The sequence below is a fragment of the Corvus moneduloides genome, chromosome 1 (assembly GCF_009650955.1).
Source record: "Corvus moneduloides isolate bCorMon1 chromosome 1, bCorMon1.pri, whole genome shotgun sequence".
Classification (NCBI taxonomy): Eukaryota; Metazoa; Chordata; class Aves; order Passeriformes; family Corvidae; genus Corvus; species Corvus moneduloides.
In genome coordinates this window covers 164,258,459-164,276,823 of record NC_045476.1, presented here as the reverse complement: position 1 = coordinate 164,276,823, position 18,365 = coordinate 164,258,459, and the positions used below count along the sequence as shown (strand labels likewise).

The window sequence follows — 18,365 nt, the reverse complement described above, 5'->3', positions numbered from 1 at the left end:
TCTGCAGCTACAGAATCATGGAATTGTTAAGGCTGGAAAAGATCATCAAGCCCAACTCTTCACCCAGCACTGCCACATTCACCACTAAACCTCATCCCTAAGTGCCACATCTGCACATTTTTTGGACACTCCCAGGGGTGGTGACTCCACCACTTCCATGTGCAGCCTGTTCCAAAGCCTGACCACCTTGCCAGTGAAGAATTTTTTCCTAACATCCAATCTAAACCTCCACTGGTACATCTTGAGGCCGTTTCCTCTTGACCTGTCTCTTGTTACCTGGGAGAAGAGACTGACCCCAACCTCAATAAAACATCCTTTCAGGGAGGTGTAAAGACACATGGAGTGATGCTGTCACCACCAATAACACACCTTGGCCCTGTCTCCCTGTTCCCCTTGCCAAATAAAATCCCAGTCGTGCACCAGGGCAAGGCAGGAGAGAAATACAACTCTGGTGATGCTCAAGCACATGAATACACATCCATGGCTGCATTTATCAACTCCTCTCCTGTCCCAGCAGGACAAGGAGGGAGCAGGAGACCAGATCCTGCCTGGGTTTTCACTTCATCAGGGCTAAGCAGCCAATAATTACTCCAGATGAATACCCTTGGAGGAGAGCCAGAGAATCCCAAATCATTCTCTGATTTCAACTTTCAATTTGTCCAGCCCATGCTAAGCTCATTAATCACACTCACAACACCCAACACAACAGAAATTAGTCCCTGATCTTCTCCCCTCCTATTTCATGGCATGAGGAGTTGGGGGCAAGAGGAAGAGAAAAGAGAGGCAGAGGTGCCACCCATGAATCTCACAGTCACTCAAAGGGGCTGGGATTAATAAATCAAAAATCCATTGTTAATAGTACAAGCTTAAATATCCATCTAAATGCAAATGAATGAACACTCAAGGGTTCTTCCTCTTTTTTCTCTTCCAAGTGCACTGTTTGACAGCTCCATCTTTGAGGAAGCACATGGTCACCAGATAATTGTCTGTTCTAATTGCAATTTTACAGTCCAACCCTTCATGGCCCATGGATTTTAAGTGGCCTTTAAAGAGTTTTGGCATGCTCTGGATGGGATTGAAAGCTCAGGTGGCTGCAGGAACAGGCAGGAGCTCTCATGGGAGGATTATTCCAGGTTTCCTGCCTCTCTACCTGTTCAGTCACGGGATTCAAGGGGTTAAATCCGGAGGCTGGGTCACTGGAATCAGGTGGAATTTGGGTCACCAAGATCTGCAGCCTCAGGTGGGTGACTGTGAGTGTGGGGAAGCTCCACCTGGCTACCCAGCCTTGGAGCAGGAACACGGAGAGCGGCAAAAGAGGAACCTTGAGGGGTCTCAGGGTCTCCTGAGCAGGCAACACCACAACAGGCTGGCTTGGGCTGCACAGGGAAAGCAGCAGGGTGGAAAACAGGAGGGAAACGAAGCTGTAAATCCATTAAATCCGTCAGAAACGGGAAATGGGATTTCACAGAATCGCACAATGGTTTGTCTTGGAAGGGACCTTCAAGAACATTTAGTACCAACCCCCCTGCCATGGACAGGGACACTTCCCACTAGACCAGGTTACTCAAAGACCCATCCAACCTCATCCTGAACACTTCCAGGAATGGGGCAACCTCAGTTTCACCCATTTGCACAACCACCTTATGAGACTGATCAGTGGGAAAACCTCCAGTTTATAGGGAGAGGTGGCAGGAAGGAGAATATGGGAGCAAAGAGGGGAACCACACAAGAGTGGCTGAGCCATGGGGTTTCCTGGCACAGAGTCCCCTCTACCACATACCAGGCAACAAGTCCAGGGTGCAGCCTAAAAGTTCTTGTTCCAAGCAGGGAACAATTACCAAAATGGTTGCTCAAACCCCTTGACAGCTCCAGAGCGCTGTTCAAGTTCGAGGTGAGCAGTCAGGGCTGGGGAATGGGGTTTGCAAAATTTGCCCTTCGTTAGACTTTCTCAGGAGGCAGCAGTGGTAGCAAATCAACTTTAAAATGTTGTGCAAATCAGCTTTTAAAATACTGCACAAACAGCTTGGCAGCTCCCCTCGCCAGAGCTCTCCGGATCAGCTCTAAGTTTTGGAACATCCCCCTAACAAAAAATGTGCTGACATCGGCATTTGGGGCTTTTCAGCTGCTCAAGATTGTAAATATTGGTTGCAAACACTTGCAGACGTGCACGCAACCCCCAAAACCCGGCGAGAGTGGAGGTTTAGCAGCAACATTTGCACAACCAATCTGCCGGGGGATTGGAATCCATCCTTGAAAACCAAACTGCGGCATCGGTGCCAAGAAATTTCCTGCTCGGCTCTTAGCTCTCATTCTTTGGTGCCATGGGGATGCAGGGATGAAAGACTGAAAGGAATCCCAGCGTTTTGCACTCCCAGAGGGACAACAGGCAGCCCAATGAGCTGCTGAGCCTTGGGAAGAAGAGTGTGGAGCAGCCAGAGCTCCCAGGGCAGGGAGTGACCTGGTTTAGGAGGTTGGAATGAGATGATCTTTAGGATCCCTTCCAACCGAAACCGTTCCCTACAACGAGGCAGAGCTGATGATACTGAACTGAGCACTGCTTTGCCTCCAGTTCAGAAATGGCATCCAAACCTCTCAATCCATGCTCAGCACTGGGTAAACCTTCATCTGTGTCCTACCAGGCCCTTCCCAGTGCCAGCTCTGACAGATTCCTGTAGCCACCCTGAATGGCATCCCTGTTCCTCAGACCCAGCCACATCCAAACTGGATTTTGCTGTTTTCATGCTCAGACTGCAGCTAATTAAATCCAGGTCTGAGCATGGCAGGGAAGCATCTCCATGCTCCTGGACACAACCCTCTCTCTTCTTTTGGAAAGCCAAAAGCAGTGGGATGGAGAGCGGAGCAAAAAGGGCAATGGTTCCAACTCCTGCCTCTACTTGCCAAAAATGGGGTTGTTGTACAAGTGCTTTAATTCCATTCCAGCGTGGAGAAACAACACATTTAGCAGAGCAGGCCAGCTCCTGGGTCTGCCCACCAATCCAGCCCTCTGTGCTGACCCACATGCTCAGTTTGCTCTTTGGCACACAGAAAATAAAATAAAATCCCCTTTCATTAATTTCTTAAAAGTCCACCTGCACCTCAACCGTCTTCTAACGCTGGAGCAATTTCTACTAGAAGCCAAAGGGACCAGTTCTACAGCAGAAGTGTGATTCCACAAGCAGGGAGACCCTCTTGGTTCTTCAGCTTTGCTTTGGATTCACTCAGAGATGCCAAATTAATCCCAGACCAACAAGAACTGAGCTGAGTGTAAATCTGTTGCTTGCCTCTGTGTGCATATGCTACTTAATGGAGCATAAAAGGACAAGAATGGAATCATTTTTCAGATGCTGCAGGTAATAATAATAAATAATAATAATAAATGCAGGGGCATGTGCCAAATGTCTGAGATCTCAAGGAGAGGAACTGACTGCAAGCAGAAGAGGAGCCAGGTAGGTCCTCAAACTGAGATGCAAAAGTCAGTGAAGTAAAACCACCGTTAAATCAAACACTTTGCATCCTTGTCAAGCTCACTCAGGATTTAAGGCCTCACTTTCAGAGTGTTTTTTTTTTCTTTCTGAGATGCATATTCTTTGACAACTGCTCCCCATATGGGATTTATGGTCCCAACTCTTTGTGGCAACTTGGGATTGCTTTTTTTTCCCTGCTGGCCACAACCACATCACTCAAACCCTCCTGAACAGCACCAGTCATCGCTGGAATTCTGGCAAAAATAATTTTTCTATATCATGGCAGCACAATATGAAGTTCATATCACCTGGACTTCACCTCCACAGGACATATTTGCAACTGAATTTTTGTTATTCTCCTTGTGGTGCACAATTTGGGGTGAGCAGTGCAGAGAGCCAAGCACTGCTTTGCTGAGCTCAATATGAAAAACTCCACAGTCCTGGGTCCCAGTTCATGTAACCTTTGTGCGGAAAAAATCCAAAATAGCACTAAAAGACATCTCAGAGGGAAACAGTGCATGCATGCAGGAGGAAGCACTCCCCACGAGGGTGAAGAAAATACTGAGGAGAGCAAGAACTGACACGTCACTGCTAAAACTGTGATGATTTCACCCGAAAAAGCAAACAGACCCACGAGAGTAAAGGGAAACCCACAGAACTCACCCATCATTTTCATCCCACAGGATGCAGGTCTGGTTGGTGGTTCCCTGCCAGGAGACAAGAAAGGGAAAATAGAAATAAATCAGTGTTATGCTGTTTATGGAGCGCCCGGACTGGAATGAAAAATGTGGGGCCTGTAAAACACCTTCCACTGTAAGGATGGAGTGTCTGGGATACACCAGATGAGATGTCATGGATCTCAAACCCTTGGAATGGCTTCTTCCACGCTGGGATTGAAAAGCCACAATAAAATGTGCCTTGGTTTGTTCTGCATCACAACCACTGCAGAGGGATTTGACTCTGCCTCTCTCCTGACTCAACCTACAGATATTCTTCCTTATCCCTCCTCTCACACAGAATCCTTTTGCTGCTCCCTTCTGGAAAGTGGATCAAATACAGCCTGTGCTTTTGTGGGACAAAACCACAGCCCTGCAGGAGGGGGTCAGGTGTGTTTAAAGCCCCCTGGATGAGGTTTGCCTCTGACTCCAGCTGTCTGAGACAGCTCTGGAACATCCCTCTAGGGGAGTCCAAAGACACAACAGATCTTAATATTCATGTTGCAGAGCCTCAGGAGAGCATCTGATCTCCACAGCAAGGACAGGCCTTGGGGTATGGAAATGTCCATCCCATAAATCTGCTTAGGGTTGAGCAGAGGAACCTGGAGGGAATTTTTGCCTGCCTTGGAAAGCATTGAGGACAACAGTAATATTCCAGAATTAATGGGAACAACCTTTCCCCCTGCCTTTCCCTCCTCAAGGAAGACCATTGTTGCATCAAGTTATTTTAATGAGTGCACGATTATTCCCCTGTAGTGATGCCCACGATGAAAGGGTGTGAACTGGGGACAGGCACAGCCGTGTTCCCTGTGCCGGCAGTGTCACCCTCCTGCTGCTCTGGAAATGCAGCCTGGTTTTTGGGAAGATTGAAGGGTCCTGTACCAGGAAAAGATGTCAGGAGCCCATCAAAACCACCTCCTTCCTGACACCCACCCATTCCTGCCCTGCAGAAGCAAACATGGCCATGGGATGGGGCAGGTTCCCAGGAACCACTTACGTTGTACAGGTGGGAGAATTCGATTTCCAGAGGGGTGAGGAGAGACCGAGGGAATGGCTTGACAGTCACAGAGATGACTTTGGAGTTCAGAACGGTGCTGTTCCTGGGGAGAAGAGGGGAAAGAGAGGTTTTGGAGGGATTTTTGGGGAGCAGGGAGTCCCATGGCAGCCATCACTGGTGGTGCAAGGTTTAGTGTATCCCGTGCAGAAGGGGTTGACCCCATTACTTTAAAATCCCCCCAAGTCATTTGCTGCTGATGGACCCCATCCTCCGCCCTCTGGGCTCCCCTCACAGCTATCCCACATTTATCCCTCCAAAACCAAACCATTTAATGAATCTTATCAACCCCTAAAGCGACCGGACTTAAGAGTCTGTATCTATCCCAGAAATAAAATAGTCCGAGACTCATTTTCTGTCCCTGCCATGAGGAAACAGCTCATTTGGACTAGAGTGACCCTTGTAGGTCCCTTCCAGCTCAGAATATTCTGTGATTTCATGTGCTTTCCAAAGAAGTATCCTGTTTTGCCTCTCCAAAGGCTGGCTTAGCCTGCACTGCAGTGAGGCTGCGGTGTGGTTGCTTATCCATGGGGCAGCACAGATCCTGGCTGGAGGCACTGCTGTGTATCGTCATTCCCTGAGGACCAAAAGCAAATGGAAGAAGGCCAAACCTTTCATGCAGATGTCTAAATGGCTGTGCCCAGGCAAATATTGTAATAAATCTGACAGCCCTGGGAGGTTTGGCTCTTGGGAGGGGCAATAAAGTGAGGAGATAACTCCCATTCCTGGAAAGCTAAACTCTTTGTAGGCACTTCCCTGGACACTGAACACGTAAATATACAGAGTTTTCTCATTTTTCTGCAGTTTATTGGTGTTTAAACAAGCAAAAGGTCCTCACAAGCAGCAGCTGAAAGTGCTGCCGTGAAGGAGTTGGTAGTGGAGTGGTAGATCCAGATTAGGCTGCTCCCAGCCCTTGTGGCATCCATGGACAAAGGAAATCCTTCCTTATCCAAATCTTCACCTAATCTGCAGGTACTGCTAAAATCTTTCCCTTTTCTTTCTGGGTTTTATTTTATTTTTTTTTTAAGAAAAGAATTAGGTGGGAAAGATTTGCAGTTGCTTAACAGCAGCTAAAAAAATAGGGTTTAAAGAAAAAAAAAGAGGGAAAAATTGTTTGGAATTGTCCATGGATGTGTAAGCAGATGGTCAGAAAGCCACTGTTCCACCAACACTAGAGGGAAAAACAACACTGATTTAACAGGGTAAATAAAAAAATAAAAACTATATTTTCCTTAAAAAAGGAAAAACTAAAGAAGAAAAATAAGAAAAAAAGAATGAACTGACAAAGCCCAACTATCACCCTACAGAGGAAAAGTAAAGGAGTAAATCTATGGGAGCAGGCAGCTGTGAGAGGCTGAAAATGGGATCTGCTGCAAGGTAACCACCAGTGCATGCCTTCATGAGAGGCTGTGTCTGTAAGGGTCAGTCCTTGGGTCACTGCTGCTGAATATCGCATGAGCAGCGGCGATGACACCGAAACCTCCTCAGGAGGCTGAGGAGCAGGTGAGGATCGATGCAGCAAACACAAACAGAAAGAGAATTTGATTTTTCAGCGAGGCAAGTTGTTAGAACACAGAAGTCACCGGTGTGCAGACCGTGAAGGGTGATCGGTGGCCAAGAAGCCCCAGCTCAACCAGAAGTTGAAAGAGGCTTATAAAAAAATGGAGAGCTACTTTTTACATGGGTTAATCATGAGAGTACAAGGGGGAATGGTTTTAAACTAAAAGAGAAGAGGTTTGGATTAAATGTTGGGAAGAAATTCTTTGCTCAGAGGGTGCTGAGGCCCTGGCACAGGTTGCCCAAAGAAGCTGTGGCAGTCTCATCCCTGGAAGTGTCCAAGGCCAGGTTGGACGGGGCTTGGAGCAACCTGGGATAGTGGAAGGTGTCCCTGCCCATGGCAGGGGGGTGGGAATGAGATGATTTTTAAGATCCCTTATACTGAGAAGAAGCAACTTCTGTCTGTACCCTCCTTGTCTGGATTCCACTCTGATGTTGGGTTCAGTTTCACTTTGAGATGGGGAAACAGCAAAGGGAGTTCAAAACAGAGACACAAAATCGATCCAGGTGCCGGAAAACCAGACAAAAAGTTCTCTGTTGGAAGGCTTGCATGCGGGAGGCTTTTCAGTCACCCACCCGAAGGCCCAGTGCCTGGAAGTGAAAGTCAGACAAACTCGGCCTCAAAAAGAGAGGCAAGCTCCTGGCAGAGAAGGCAATTAAGCAGCTGAGCTGCTTGTCGGGGGCGGCGAAGGACTCAGCATCACGGGGAATCTTTCAGGAGGAAGATGAGTTGTTTTTCCTACAAGCACGTTGCAGCCCAGCTTCTGGGAAGAACAAAACACGCCAAGATCGGGCTTGAGCAGGAGTTCAGAGGAGCTCAGAGGGCTCCTGAGTGGCCACCAAGGGTGTGCAAAGAGCTGTGAACACAGTGCTGGTACACGGGGAGAAACAGGCTCGTGGCTCTCTGCTGTCTGTGTCCTCTGCAGCGGATTCCAGCTGGGACCAAGCTCCTCTCTCACCTCCCCAGCTTGGAAAATCAGGTTTTGTGTGTAGCCCATCCCAATTGTCACAGCTGCCAAGATCTGCTGGGCTCCCTGGATCCAAGGGGACAGAGTAATTCATGACTCAGAGACAGAATTGCTGCTTGGGGGAGGTAAATTGGGACAATTAGGAACAGCTCAGCTGGTGCTGTTTGCTGAGTTAAATCTGCTTTTTTTTTTCCGTTCTTGGAAAAATCACTCTGCATTGAATCAGACTAGTCCAGTCCAGGGTCTGGGTCCATATTTCTTATGTGTACTCAGGAATAGCTGCTCTCCTCAGTGGTCAGAAATATTTTTTACCCATAGGCAGCTACGTGGTTATTTAACAACCTTCTCCTTTTTAATGCTGTGTCCATTTGCACAGTGCTGAAGTGATAAGTGCTTTGCCGCTGCTTTCATTTTTCCTTTTATTTTTTTCCTTTTGACTCTGCCCAGGTGATTCAAGACTCGAGTTTTTTTTTAAGAGGGACTGTCCTTTAATTAAAGAACATCTTAAATCAGCTCTCCCGCGGGAATGCTGTTCGGAGACTGTGGCCGCAGCAGCTGCTGGTTATCAGAGCCCATTCCCTGCTTGGCCAGAGGAAGCTGAAACACCGTTGGATCATTTGAGCCGATGATGTTTATTGCCCTTCTGATCTAATTCCCACTGCTGTAATGGAAGATATTACAGAATACAGTTGGCTGGCTTGCTAATTCCTCTCTGCACTCACTTGGAGCCCTTCTGCCATTGCCCGTGCTAAATCTGGAGGTATTTAAATGATTATCGGTGAGGAGAGATGCCCTGGTGTTTATGGTAAATGGGCTCACGCTAATCAGTGCAGAACAGATTTAGAAGGTGCCTTAGGATGCTTAATTTACTGCCTCAGTACCAGTCTCGGGAAGAAAAAAAAAAAAAAAGAGCGAGAAGAAAAGGGAGAGGAGCGAAGAAAAGGGAAGGGAGGGCTGAACACAAAAGCTTTGGTGCCCGAGGCACTTAGCAGCGCCGGGAGCACGGCAGACATGTGCAGCCAGGCGTGCTCTGCTCCCCTCTCTCCTCCCCGAGCCTGCCTGTGCTGCTCTCCAGGGCTCTGTGCGGCTGGCAGCTCGGGAAGATCGGGGCAGCTGAGCATCCCCCATCTGTCAGGGCCGCCAAAATCCCTCGTGAGGAGGAGGGCAGGGTGAGGTTCCGTTCCTGGAGGGTGAAGGGTGGCAGGAAGGAATGAGACAGCAGCACTGAGCCTCCTCCCCTCGTGTCTGGAGTGCTGCAGCTGGATGGGGAAAACATTCCTGCTCCTCCGGCACGCGATGCATGAACCTGGCCCCACCTGAACGTCGGCGTCAAAATATTCCCATTGCAGGTCAAAATCTGTCTCATTGCACCCAATGATTTCTACTTTTTCCCGGAAGACTGGGGCTCTGCAGCCAGAGGGATCTTCCCGGTGATTTCCTAGCTGCTCCCCCTCCCCAGGCAGCCCCTCTTACCTCTGCAGGGAGAGGATGTTGCCCACGTTCCGGTACAGCACGGTCCCGACCACGAAGACGGAGGAGTCGTCCAACACTGCAGGACACCAGAGGAAAGGGAAGAAGACAACAGCACTGAGACAATTGGGGTGGCAGCTGTCCCCACAGGACACCCAGGGACAGGATTTGCCTTCTGGAGTGGTGGAGGGCTCTCTGTTGGGGCATGGCCAATGCCATCATCACTGTAGTGGGATGCAGTGGCTGCTGTCCCCACAGGGAGGGCTCAGCACCTTTGGCGTGACCTGGCATCCCAGATTTCCACCCTCACCAAGGCTCACCCCTCCCAAATGGTGCTCCCCCATTCAGAAACCCCCAAATCCCTCTGACAGCACCACAACAGACAAATCTGCAGGGGGGAAAGGTCCCTTGCAGCCACCTCGAGGCCTTTGGAGCCGTCCACAGCTATCAGGCCATCAGAGAGAGGAGCCGCGCTCGGGCTGACAAGGGCAGCAGGAAGGGGAGCTGTCCCACTGCGCCTGCTCTGACCCCAAAACTCATGTGCTGCCTCTGGGGGCTGCAGCAGATCCAGATGAGCCTCTGAATCATCTGTGTGACCTCTGGGCACGTCACTTGACCTCCTTCTCCTTTTCCTCTTATTTTTCCTCCTCCTCCTGCTCCGCTGCCTTGCGGTGCCCAGCTGCAAAAAGCCAGAACTGTCCCTGATAAACCACAGCAGAGGCAGTCCCAGGGCTGGATTTTCAGGGGGAGAAAAAGCAAGTGGCTGGGTGAAAAGCAATGCTGAAGAAGCCTGGGAAAGCACCAGGTGGGGCTTCTCTGATATCTTGTACTGAGGTTGAGCTGACAGTGTGTCTGCTCCATCCCTGCAGGACCGGCACAGCTCTGCATGTCTATCTTCCTTATCAACAGATTGGGATATCTCCCAGCATATAACTGGGAGAGGCTGACAGACAGGCTTGCAGAGCAATTGTGTCACCCAGCTGCATGAATCAGTGTTGGCCCATCGAAATCAACTGTTCAGTCAGCTCCCAGCAGTGAGAGGTTTGGATTTGGTCTCATGGAGCTGCCTGTCTTTATCACTTTGCTCAGGATAGCTACTCCTGTTCCCTGCAGCCAGAGAAAAGTGAGGATCAAAACTAATAGAGGTGGATTTCTGCTGCAACCACTGAGTAAACCCTCAAAAACTGCACCACCAGCACAAGATATTGAACAAAACAGAGGCAGAAGAGCCCTGGATGGTACTCAGGAAACCACGGAGAAGTGAGCACTGATGGGAAGTTGTTTCCTCAGGGTGGATGTCACCTTTTGTTTGCTCAGTCACTACAGCCTGGGGGCTCTGGAGCAGCTCTGTGTGAGGATGCTTCCAACAGAAGTCTGGAAAACAGCTCCATGGGGAGCTGGATGCTTTTGGGACAGCCCTCAGCCTCAGAGCAGGATCAGCTCTGTCTGGGTCTGGTCCGGCAATTTGTCCAACAAATGATTAAAAGTTTCCAAAGGTAAAGGCACCACAGCATCCACAAACAACCTGGGATAACGCTCCTAACGTGCTCCAGCTTCTCCCAGGGAGCTCACGCTGTCTGCAAGGCACAACAAAACACAAGGAGTGCTTGCCATGGCCCTTGCTCTGCTGGTGACTCACTGTTTACCCTTGGGGGTGTCACTTAACTGTTCTTGGCCTCAGATTTCCCAAGTTGAAGTGATGGCTGATGCCATCCCCAGCAGGGAAGCCCAGGACAAAAGGTCCTGGTGTGACAACGAGAGGCCAAAGGTCTTTTGTAGCAACAACTCAGTCTCCAGCCTCTGTCCCAAGGAAAGGGGACCCAGCAGCTCTCAAAGCCATGAGTGCCAAAAGTAAATCCCATCATTTCCCAGCAATCAGCCTAATTTAGGGTCCTGCTTTTGAGAACTCAGGGCTCAATTCTGCCGAGTGTTGGCTCTGCCAAAAGATGAGCACCTTGAGTGTGTTGGTTCCTGGGACTCTCATCCATCAGATCATCCCAAAAACCTCCAGCTTTTCTTCCAGATCTGGCAATGAGGCCACCTTGGTTGAGGCACCACCTCTGTGCTGGGGCTCATGTCCATGCTCTGATTTGGAGCCTTAGTGATAAATGCCTCTGAATTTCATCTCTGAGGGCAGGAAATTTCACACAAGGACCATTGATGTCATGATGATTTTTTGCCTTTTCTTTGTATCCCTTTTATATCTTTTTACAACTTCTGTATTCGTAGTGGTTTTTTGCCTACATTCTGGGACTTGTTTGTTCAGCCAGGAGAACAAACATTTTAGAAGCTTCGTAGTTAGGGATCAGAAAGCCCCAGATCCCAAGGTCCTCTCCAGAACACTTTCTGTAAATGAAGATAGAACCACCCAGGGGAAAGATCCTTGGGGAGGGGGGCTCACTCGAGCCTCTCATTGGGGAATCTTTGATAGATGTGCTAATTAGTAAAACCTATAATGTTATACCTGATCTATGGTGGGTGTGCATTGAGGTGGGCATTGAGGTGCATTCAACCTGGATGTGGTGCACCTAAGGATCCTTAAAATAAATACAAAGGTAAAATCCCTTTTTCCCTTTTAACCATGTTTGACTCTTGATTTTAAGACCAGGAAAAGGCATCACCATAAATCCCCAGATCTATCAAAGCTTGTCCAAGCAGCAGACTCAGAGCCACCAGCTGCTCAGCCTGACCTGCTGACTCCCAGCTACTCACCCTCAGATGGCTCTGGTCTCGATCCAGGCTTGGGGGCACCTAAACCATTGTTTGCCAATTTTTCCTGCTTCTTTAGGGAAGGATAAATATCCACACCCAGGCACTAAGCTTGCCCCTGAACTTTTATGAGGAGTTTAGGTTGAACTCCTGGTCAGGCCACATCTGAAAGCCTTATTTGCACTCATCAATGCTTTTGCTGTCCAAACATTTGTGAGCAAATCCAGCTGGGCTGGAAGGGGATTTGAAGACCAGGCAAATGGAAGGAACCACTCTTAGGAAATGAAGGGGGAAATTTGTGTTGGCTGTGCTGCCTACCTGAGAGCCCTGAAGACAGGATGCTCTTGGAGACAGTGACCTTGTCCTCCGAGTTCTTGGCCCAGTCCACCATTCCCCTCCAGCCTTTCATGGGGAAGGTGATGTCGGTTGCTGCATTTGCAGGCAGTTTGTGAATGCCGAGGACTGGGGAGAAGCAAGAAATAAAACCAGTAAGTGAAACCAGCTTCAGTAAATTCCGTATGTGATAAAGAAAACATGGGAAGTGGCAAATTAGTGGCAAATCAGATAGACTGGATCTTGGGAGCTGCAGGAGTGGTGCTCTCTTGAGGAAATGTCTATCCATGAAAGAAGATAAAGCCAGGGCTCATGCTTTGCTGAAAGGGTCCTGCCAGCGCTGAACCTGGCAGAGGAGAGGTCAGTCTGCTCCAGCACCTTATCTCCAGGAGTGGCCAGCAGCAGCTGATAAGAAGTGTGAGAATGAACAAGACATCTCTTGGTTTGTCCTCCCAGCAATCAGCAGGACTTCCTCAGTTCCTGGCTGTATCCAGATCATCAACTTTAACAGCCACCAATGGACATCTCTTTTGTGCACATTCCTAAATCCCATCATGAACCCATCTGTACTTTTTGGCTTCTGCAGCCTCCTCTGGCAACAAGTTCCATGCTGTGGTTGTGCACACAGCATCAATCAAACACTGCCTGCTGTTTGCTTGCTGCCTCCATTGGCTGCTGGGCTGTTCTCGTGTTTGAAAAAGAAAAGAAATGATCTAATTCTGCCTGGCTCGTCATCTGCTCTCCGTTCTGTAGGTATCTCTCAGATCTCTCTGTGGATATCTCTCCTTCCTCATGAAATCCCAGCTCCTTTGGAGAAAAGCTATTCCATATTTATGTCTGTCCGTGTCTTCCCTTGGACCTTTTAATGTTTCACCACCTGCTGCCTCCCCTCCTCCCTTCCCTCCCCACAGCCCAGGTTATCCATGTTGCACAGTAATTAACAGCTTTTGGGGGTCTCTCCCCGACGTGGGGAGTGCAAATGAACTCACCCAGATTGTCCGTGACTTGGTAGGAATCCCGGAAATCCTTCATGCGAAAGCCGATGACATCAATGAAATCCTCCACGAGCCTGAACAGCTCCTTGGCGTTTGGCCCTATCTGCAAAGAGAGGCAGAATTTTGAGTAGACCAGATCCTAATGAGAGCAGCAGGAGCTTCTCTGCGGGCAAAGGTTTCTGCCCTGACACGTGAACTGGAAGCATATGCTGGGTATAATGGAGTGTTATGGAGATGAGGAGAAGGAGGACTGAGAAATCCTAAGAGGCAGCCTAGAAAAAGAAAAAGAAAGGGGCAAAAAAATGATAATGTGACACTCAGATTGGTAAAACCTAAGGTGGAGGGCAAGATTTTAAAGCAAAGGGTTATATTTGAGACACTCTGGAGAAGAGAATAACCTACCCATCTCCTTTCATAAAATCATAGAAATACAGAATGGTTTGGGTTGAAAAGGACCTTAAAGATCATCTAATTCCAAATCCCTCTGTTGAAAGCAACCACACCAAAGAACAATTGTGGTCTAGTGTTGAATCCCAGGCTGTCTGATTTTCTCCTTTCCTGTTTTGTTGTCAGGATCTCACTCTCCAAATAATCAAGTTCTTGGTCCCGTGCTCTCCTGGAGTTTCTCTGCCTCTTATTTCTTTCCTATTTTTCCCCATTGATAAAGACATTGGCAGTGACTCTTCTTTACCTGTGCTTTGCCAACTTAAGGCTGTTAAACAATAGCCAGTTTTCCAGTGGCAGATTCCATAAAATCTAATCTAAATTGAAACGAGCTGTGCTGACTATCTGTCTTCTCCTCTAAGCACATTTGCCCACAGGAGCTTAGCAAATGCCACGAGAGGCTGAAGAAAAGCAGCTCAGCTCCTCTTCTTTTCCTTTTCCACCAGTTTCACAGTGTTTTCAGTTCCTACCGTAATCCAGACATTCTGAGGTGGCTGAGCAGAGCTGGGGGGGCAGCTGGGGACAAGCAGGATGGGAAGGAGGCAGAAGAGTGTGGGCAAGGAGCACAGGGGTGGCCATGCGTGTCTCTCTCTCTCTCTCTCTCTGTCTATCCAAGGAATCTTGGTAAGACTAAAACTGTCTCAGGGTGAGATGAAAAAGTCCTGCCAGTACAGCAGGTGTGCACAGAAGGAGGAGAACTGAGTGAGGATGCTATTTTTAGCTGCACACTTTTATATTCCCTTACAGACTGAAATCACAAGGTCAAACCAAATACACTGGATGTTGTATTTTAGGTTTTATCGTATAATGGTCAACAAAGACTCTTCAAAAATCATTGTAGCCCTTCTCTGAATACCTTTATAGGTTGTTTTAGGTTTTATTTTCCTTGAACAACATCTCTTTGCCTGGGGGGCCACAGGGCATTGGAATGTGAGAGCGCAATGACATTGGGTTTATTTTTAATGAGCAAATTGGAAGCCAAAGGTTTTGTTATAAAAGAATTGGTTGATCTCACAAAATCTAAGGTGTGATTTTGGTCCAGCAGCTTTGAGGGACAAGCACAGAGACTGCTGACACCTCTGTTGGCAATCCTGCTCATGAAGAGTTCCGTGTCCTAAAGCCGTGGTGCTGGGCTGTCCTCTCAATTCCCACTAAAATACACACCAGGAAAACATTCTCCCCGTGATGTTCCCCATCCACATGTAGGTCACGGCGATGCTGGGCTGTGCCTGCCTGGAGGGGCAGAGGGCAGATTGCACTGGGAAAGACACTGGGAACCAAGTGCCACACAGAGCGAGCTGTTTTTAAGGGGATCAACAGTGTTTCCCTGTTGTCATGACAACTTGACAGCCTCCTCTGCTCTCTGCTGAAATACACACATGCACCTGGAGGGTTGAGACCAAGTATTTGGGCACAGTCACAGAATCATGGTATAGTTTCATTTGGAAGGGACCTCGAAGGCCACCTGGCCCGACCCACTTGCTCAGGCATGCCCAGGACCATGTCCAGACCCTCTATCTATCTCTATACCCAGAGACAGACCGTGTCACCCTCCTCTGAATTCAATAGGAAAGCACAAAATATGAGTGAGAAGAGAGGAGAAGGCTGCTCAGCTCCTGACCGAGTTGCTGTTGCATGAAGGAAATGTTTTTAAGTCCCTGTCTCACATTCTGGGCTTTCAACAATTGTGCCAGCACTTGCTGTTACAAAGTTTTTCCCAGAGGACTTCCCTGGTTGGTGTGAAGATAACTGGACTCTGGGGTTGCTTTGTGTGTTGGGTGGTTCTTTTTTCTTGATTCTTTGCTGTTTCCAGATCCCTTGGAGGAATTTTGCAACAGCTCACCAAAGGAATGGTAAAGGGACACAGGAATAGGTCTGACACAAGTCCACAACACAGAGTTCAAATGGGGCACAAGAGACAAGGGCCAAATATGACGAAGAAACAAAAACCAACAACATCATCCCCTAATACAGGAGAGTTCAGCTATGGAATTATTCACAGAATCTGAGAATGGCTTGGGTTGGAATGGGCTTAAAGTTCCTCTAATTCCAAACTCCTGCCATGGACAAGGACTCCACATCTTGCTCAAAGCCCCATCTAACCTGGCCTTGAACACTTCCAGGAATTTCAGGGACATCAGGACTGAGCAGGATCCCTAACCTTGGCAGGAGAGAAATAAAGGTAAACATAACTGAACCCAGAAGCTCAGCTGAGCAGACTCCAGCTCTGAAAATCCCTCCTGTCCTTCACCTCTTCAGCCAGGAACTCAAAGCCACGTAATCCCACTTCTTTATCTTGGCAAGAGGAAAGAGTGGAATTACAGCAAGACATCAGGATTACCAACTCCAAACCAAGCCTGACCCCTGAGAGCCATTCCAAATTTGGTTTATACCACCAGCATTTCACAGTTCTTCATGCAGAGAGTCTGGCTCAGAGCTGAGATCCTGTGGCTTCCTGAGTTACTCCTTTAATGTGACTCAGCCTGGAACTAAGCTCATCTTAGGAGGTCATGTAGACACTTGGAAATTCCCCTCCTCATGGCTTAACTCTGTGCTGAAAACCTCTTTATTTCCAGGGAAGGTGCTGAACGTTCATACCAGCTGAGCTTCCTCCCATTTTTCCCGGTTTTCCTCTGACAAAATGTTGCTGATGATCTGGACGAAGTTCTGCAGAAGGGAGACAAGAGAGGACAAAAGAGGTGGTTATGCAGAGATTGCCCAGTCTGGGAAGGTCACAGTGGTGTGGGAGGGACATGTGAGATTCAGACGTGCTCCAAAAGGGTTCTCGTGATTCCATTCCCAAAAGGCCCCACAGGGACCTCACAGGTCCCCAAGGATGTTAATGGGCATGTTAATTTTAATTAGCCCTTTTCCCAAGGCCTTCACTTTGACTACTGTATCTCCTGAGGCATTGGATTGGGAATATGTCTTGTATCCATTACTGATGATCTGAAGGACAGATTAGGTAAATATTTGTCAGAAACTGGTTAAAACCAGCTGATCTTCCATTGCATAAATCCTTTCCTATCTTTTTTTCTATTATTTCTGTTGTTTCCAATATATGGAAACCTCAGGATCCCCTTTAGCCTGTGACCACGCAAGAGAGGCAGAGATGGATCAAGAGGGTTCTGTCCATGGTGGGACCTTGGCAGCACACGATGAGAAGGAAGAAGACAGGAAATTTAAGACTATTGATTTCTTTCTCCAGTTTTACCACTCTCTGCACATGCTGCAGGATCAGTTTAATGTTTCAAGTCATGGGGTGATCACCCATCCCAAGGGTGTATCCTGTAGCTGCTCTGCAGCTGCTGGAAGTAAAACCCTGGGATGAGAAACCATGAGGATATTCCCCTACATCAACATCTAGGTACCCAATGCCACAGAATCGTTTTCCCTCAAGTCATTAGCCTGAAATCCCTACCAAGTAATGTTCTCATATCAATTAGACTCTGCAGTGAAGTGCTATCAGGTTGAAATAGTTCAGAGTGACCTTGGCTTTCAAGTTCTTAGTTTATAAACCAAGGAAGAACCACCTTGAAAGGAGAGTTTGTTAATACAGAAAGACACTTGTGGTGGAAAAAACAATAATCTGGTTTTTATCAGCACTGTATCAGCTAAAGTCAGTATCAGTAACCAAACCTGGAACCTTGAGCATGGACACACACCTCCAACCCAGCCTTGGGTTCCAGAAAATGCACCTGGGCTCACCTGCACATCCCCAGAAGTCGGGCTGTGATAAGCCCTACGGAAGATCTCTGTTATGTTCCTGAGTACGTCCATGGTGGACAGCAGGTCCCCACTGTAGCTGGTCCCATCCTGGGAGATTTCCACAAGGTTCTGGAGCACGTCTGACAGCCCATCTCCCATCAGCCCACGCTGAGCCTTGGAAAGGTGTTCCCTGGTCTGAGAAACAGAAAAGAAACGTGAGAAACACTTTTAGGGACAGTCAAAGTCATGTTAATGAGCTCAGTGATGGAATTGCTGAGGGAAAGTTTTTGACCTTCCTCACAATTAAGAGTGCAGATTAGATGAGTCTGACAATCTTTGCTGGCCTAAGAGCCCCTGATATTTCTTAAAGTGATTGGAAAGAGTGATAGATTCTAAATTATATATTTGAAGTGGTTCTAAAATGACAAAGAACTGAAATTTTCTGTTTGCCCGTGAAGAAATTGTCCTACTATGAAGTTTCTTCTGTTCATAACCCAACAGAATATTTTTTCCCCAAAACCTTGTTTGCTTACAACCAATTTGGAATTATTTTAGGGCAGACTGTACCTTACCCTGAACAGGAGAGGTCAGTTCCCCTAAAGGCCGCAGGAAACCAGCAGAAATTCCTCACAACAATGAATTTAAGATTAACAAAAAATAAGATGCTTATTTTAAAGTGATACAGTCACAGTGATACTTAATGATAATGTGACATGAAAGGCCTGGAAGAACCCAGATTCTGCCAAGCTGGATACTAAAATCCTGCAAGGAACCATCCCTTGTCCGTAAAGTGCCTGTGCATCACAAGGTAAGCAGAAAAAACAGTAAGAGAAAATCAAGGCACAGCTGGAAACTCCTTTTTTCCTTCTTTTTTGTAACTATAGCAATGTCACAATCGTTGGGGAGGATCCTGAACCTGCTGAGCTGAGGGAGAGGGGCTGCCTTAC

At 47.9% G+C, this 18,365-nt stretch overlaps 1 protein-coding gene across 12 annotated transcripts in view; it reads right to left on the bottom strand.

Moving 5' to 3' along the window:
- Positions 1-18,365, bottom strand: part of ADGRB1 (adhesion G protein-coupled receptor B1) — a 283,514-nt gene that overhangs the window by 114,904 nt on the left and 150,245 nt on the right. For all 12 annotated transcript variants that reach the window (XM_032134553.1, XM_032134548.1, XM_032134575.1 and 9 more), the window contains 7 exons: positions 17,419-17,613; positions 16,309-16,377; positions 13,261-13,369; positions 12,257-12,400; positions 9,233-9,308; positions 5,178-5,280; positions 4,128-4,171 (listed from right to left, as the gene is read on the bottom strand). In XM_032134553.1, coding sequence (XP_031990444.1) covers positions 4,128-4,171; positions 5,178-5,280; positions 9,233-9,308; positions 12,257-12,400; positions 13,261-13,369; positions 16,309-16,377; positions 17,419-17,613 — 740 coding nt within the window. The remainder of the gene's footprint in view (positions 1-4,127; positions 4,172-5,177; positions 5,281-9,232; positions 9,309-12,256; positions 12,401-13,260; positions 13,370-16,308; positions 16,378-17,418; positions 17,614-18,365) is intronic.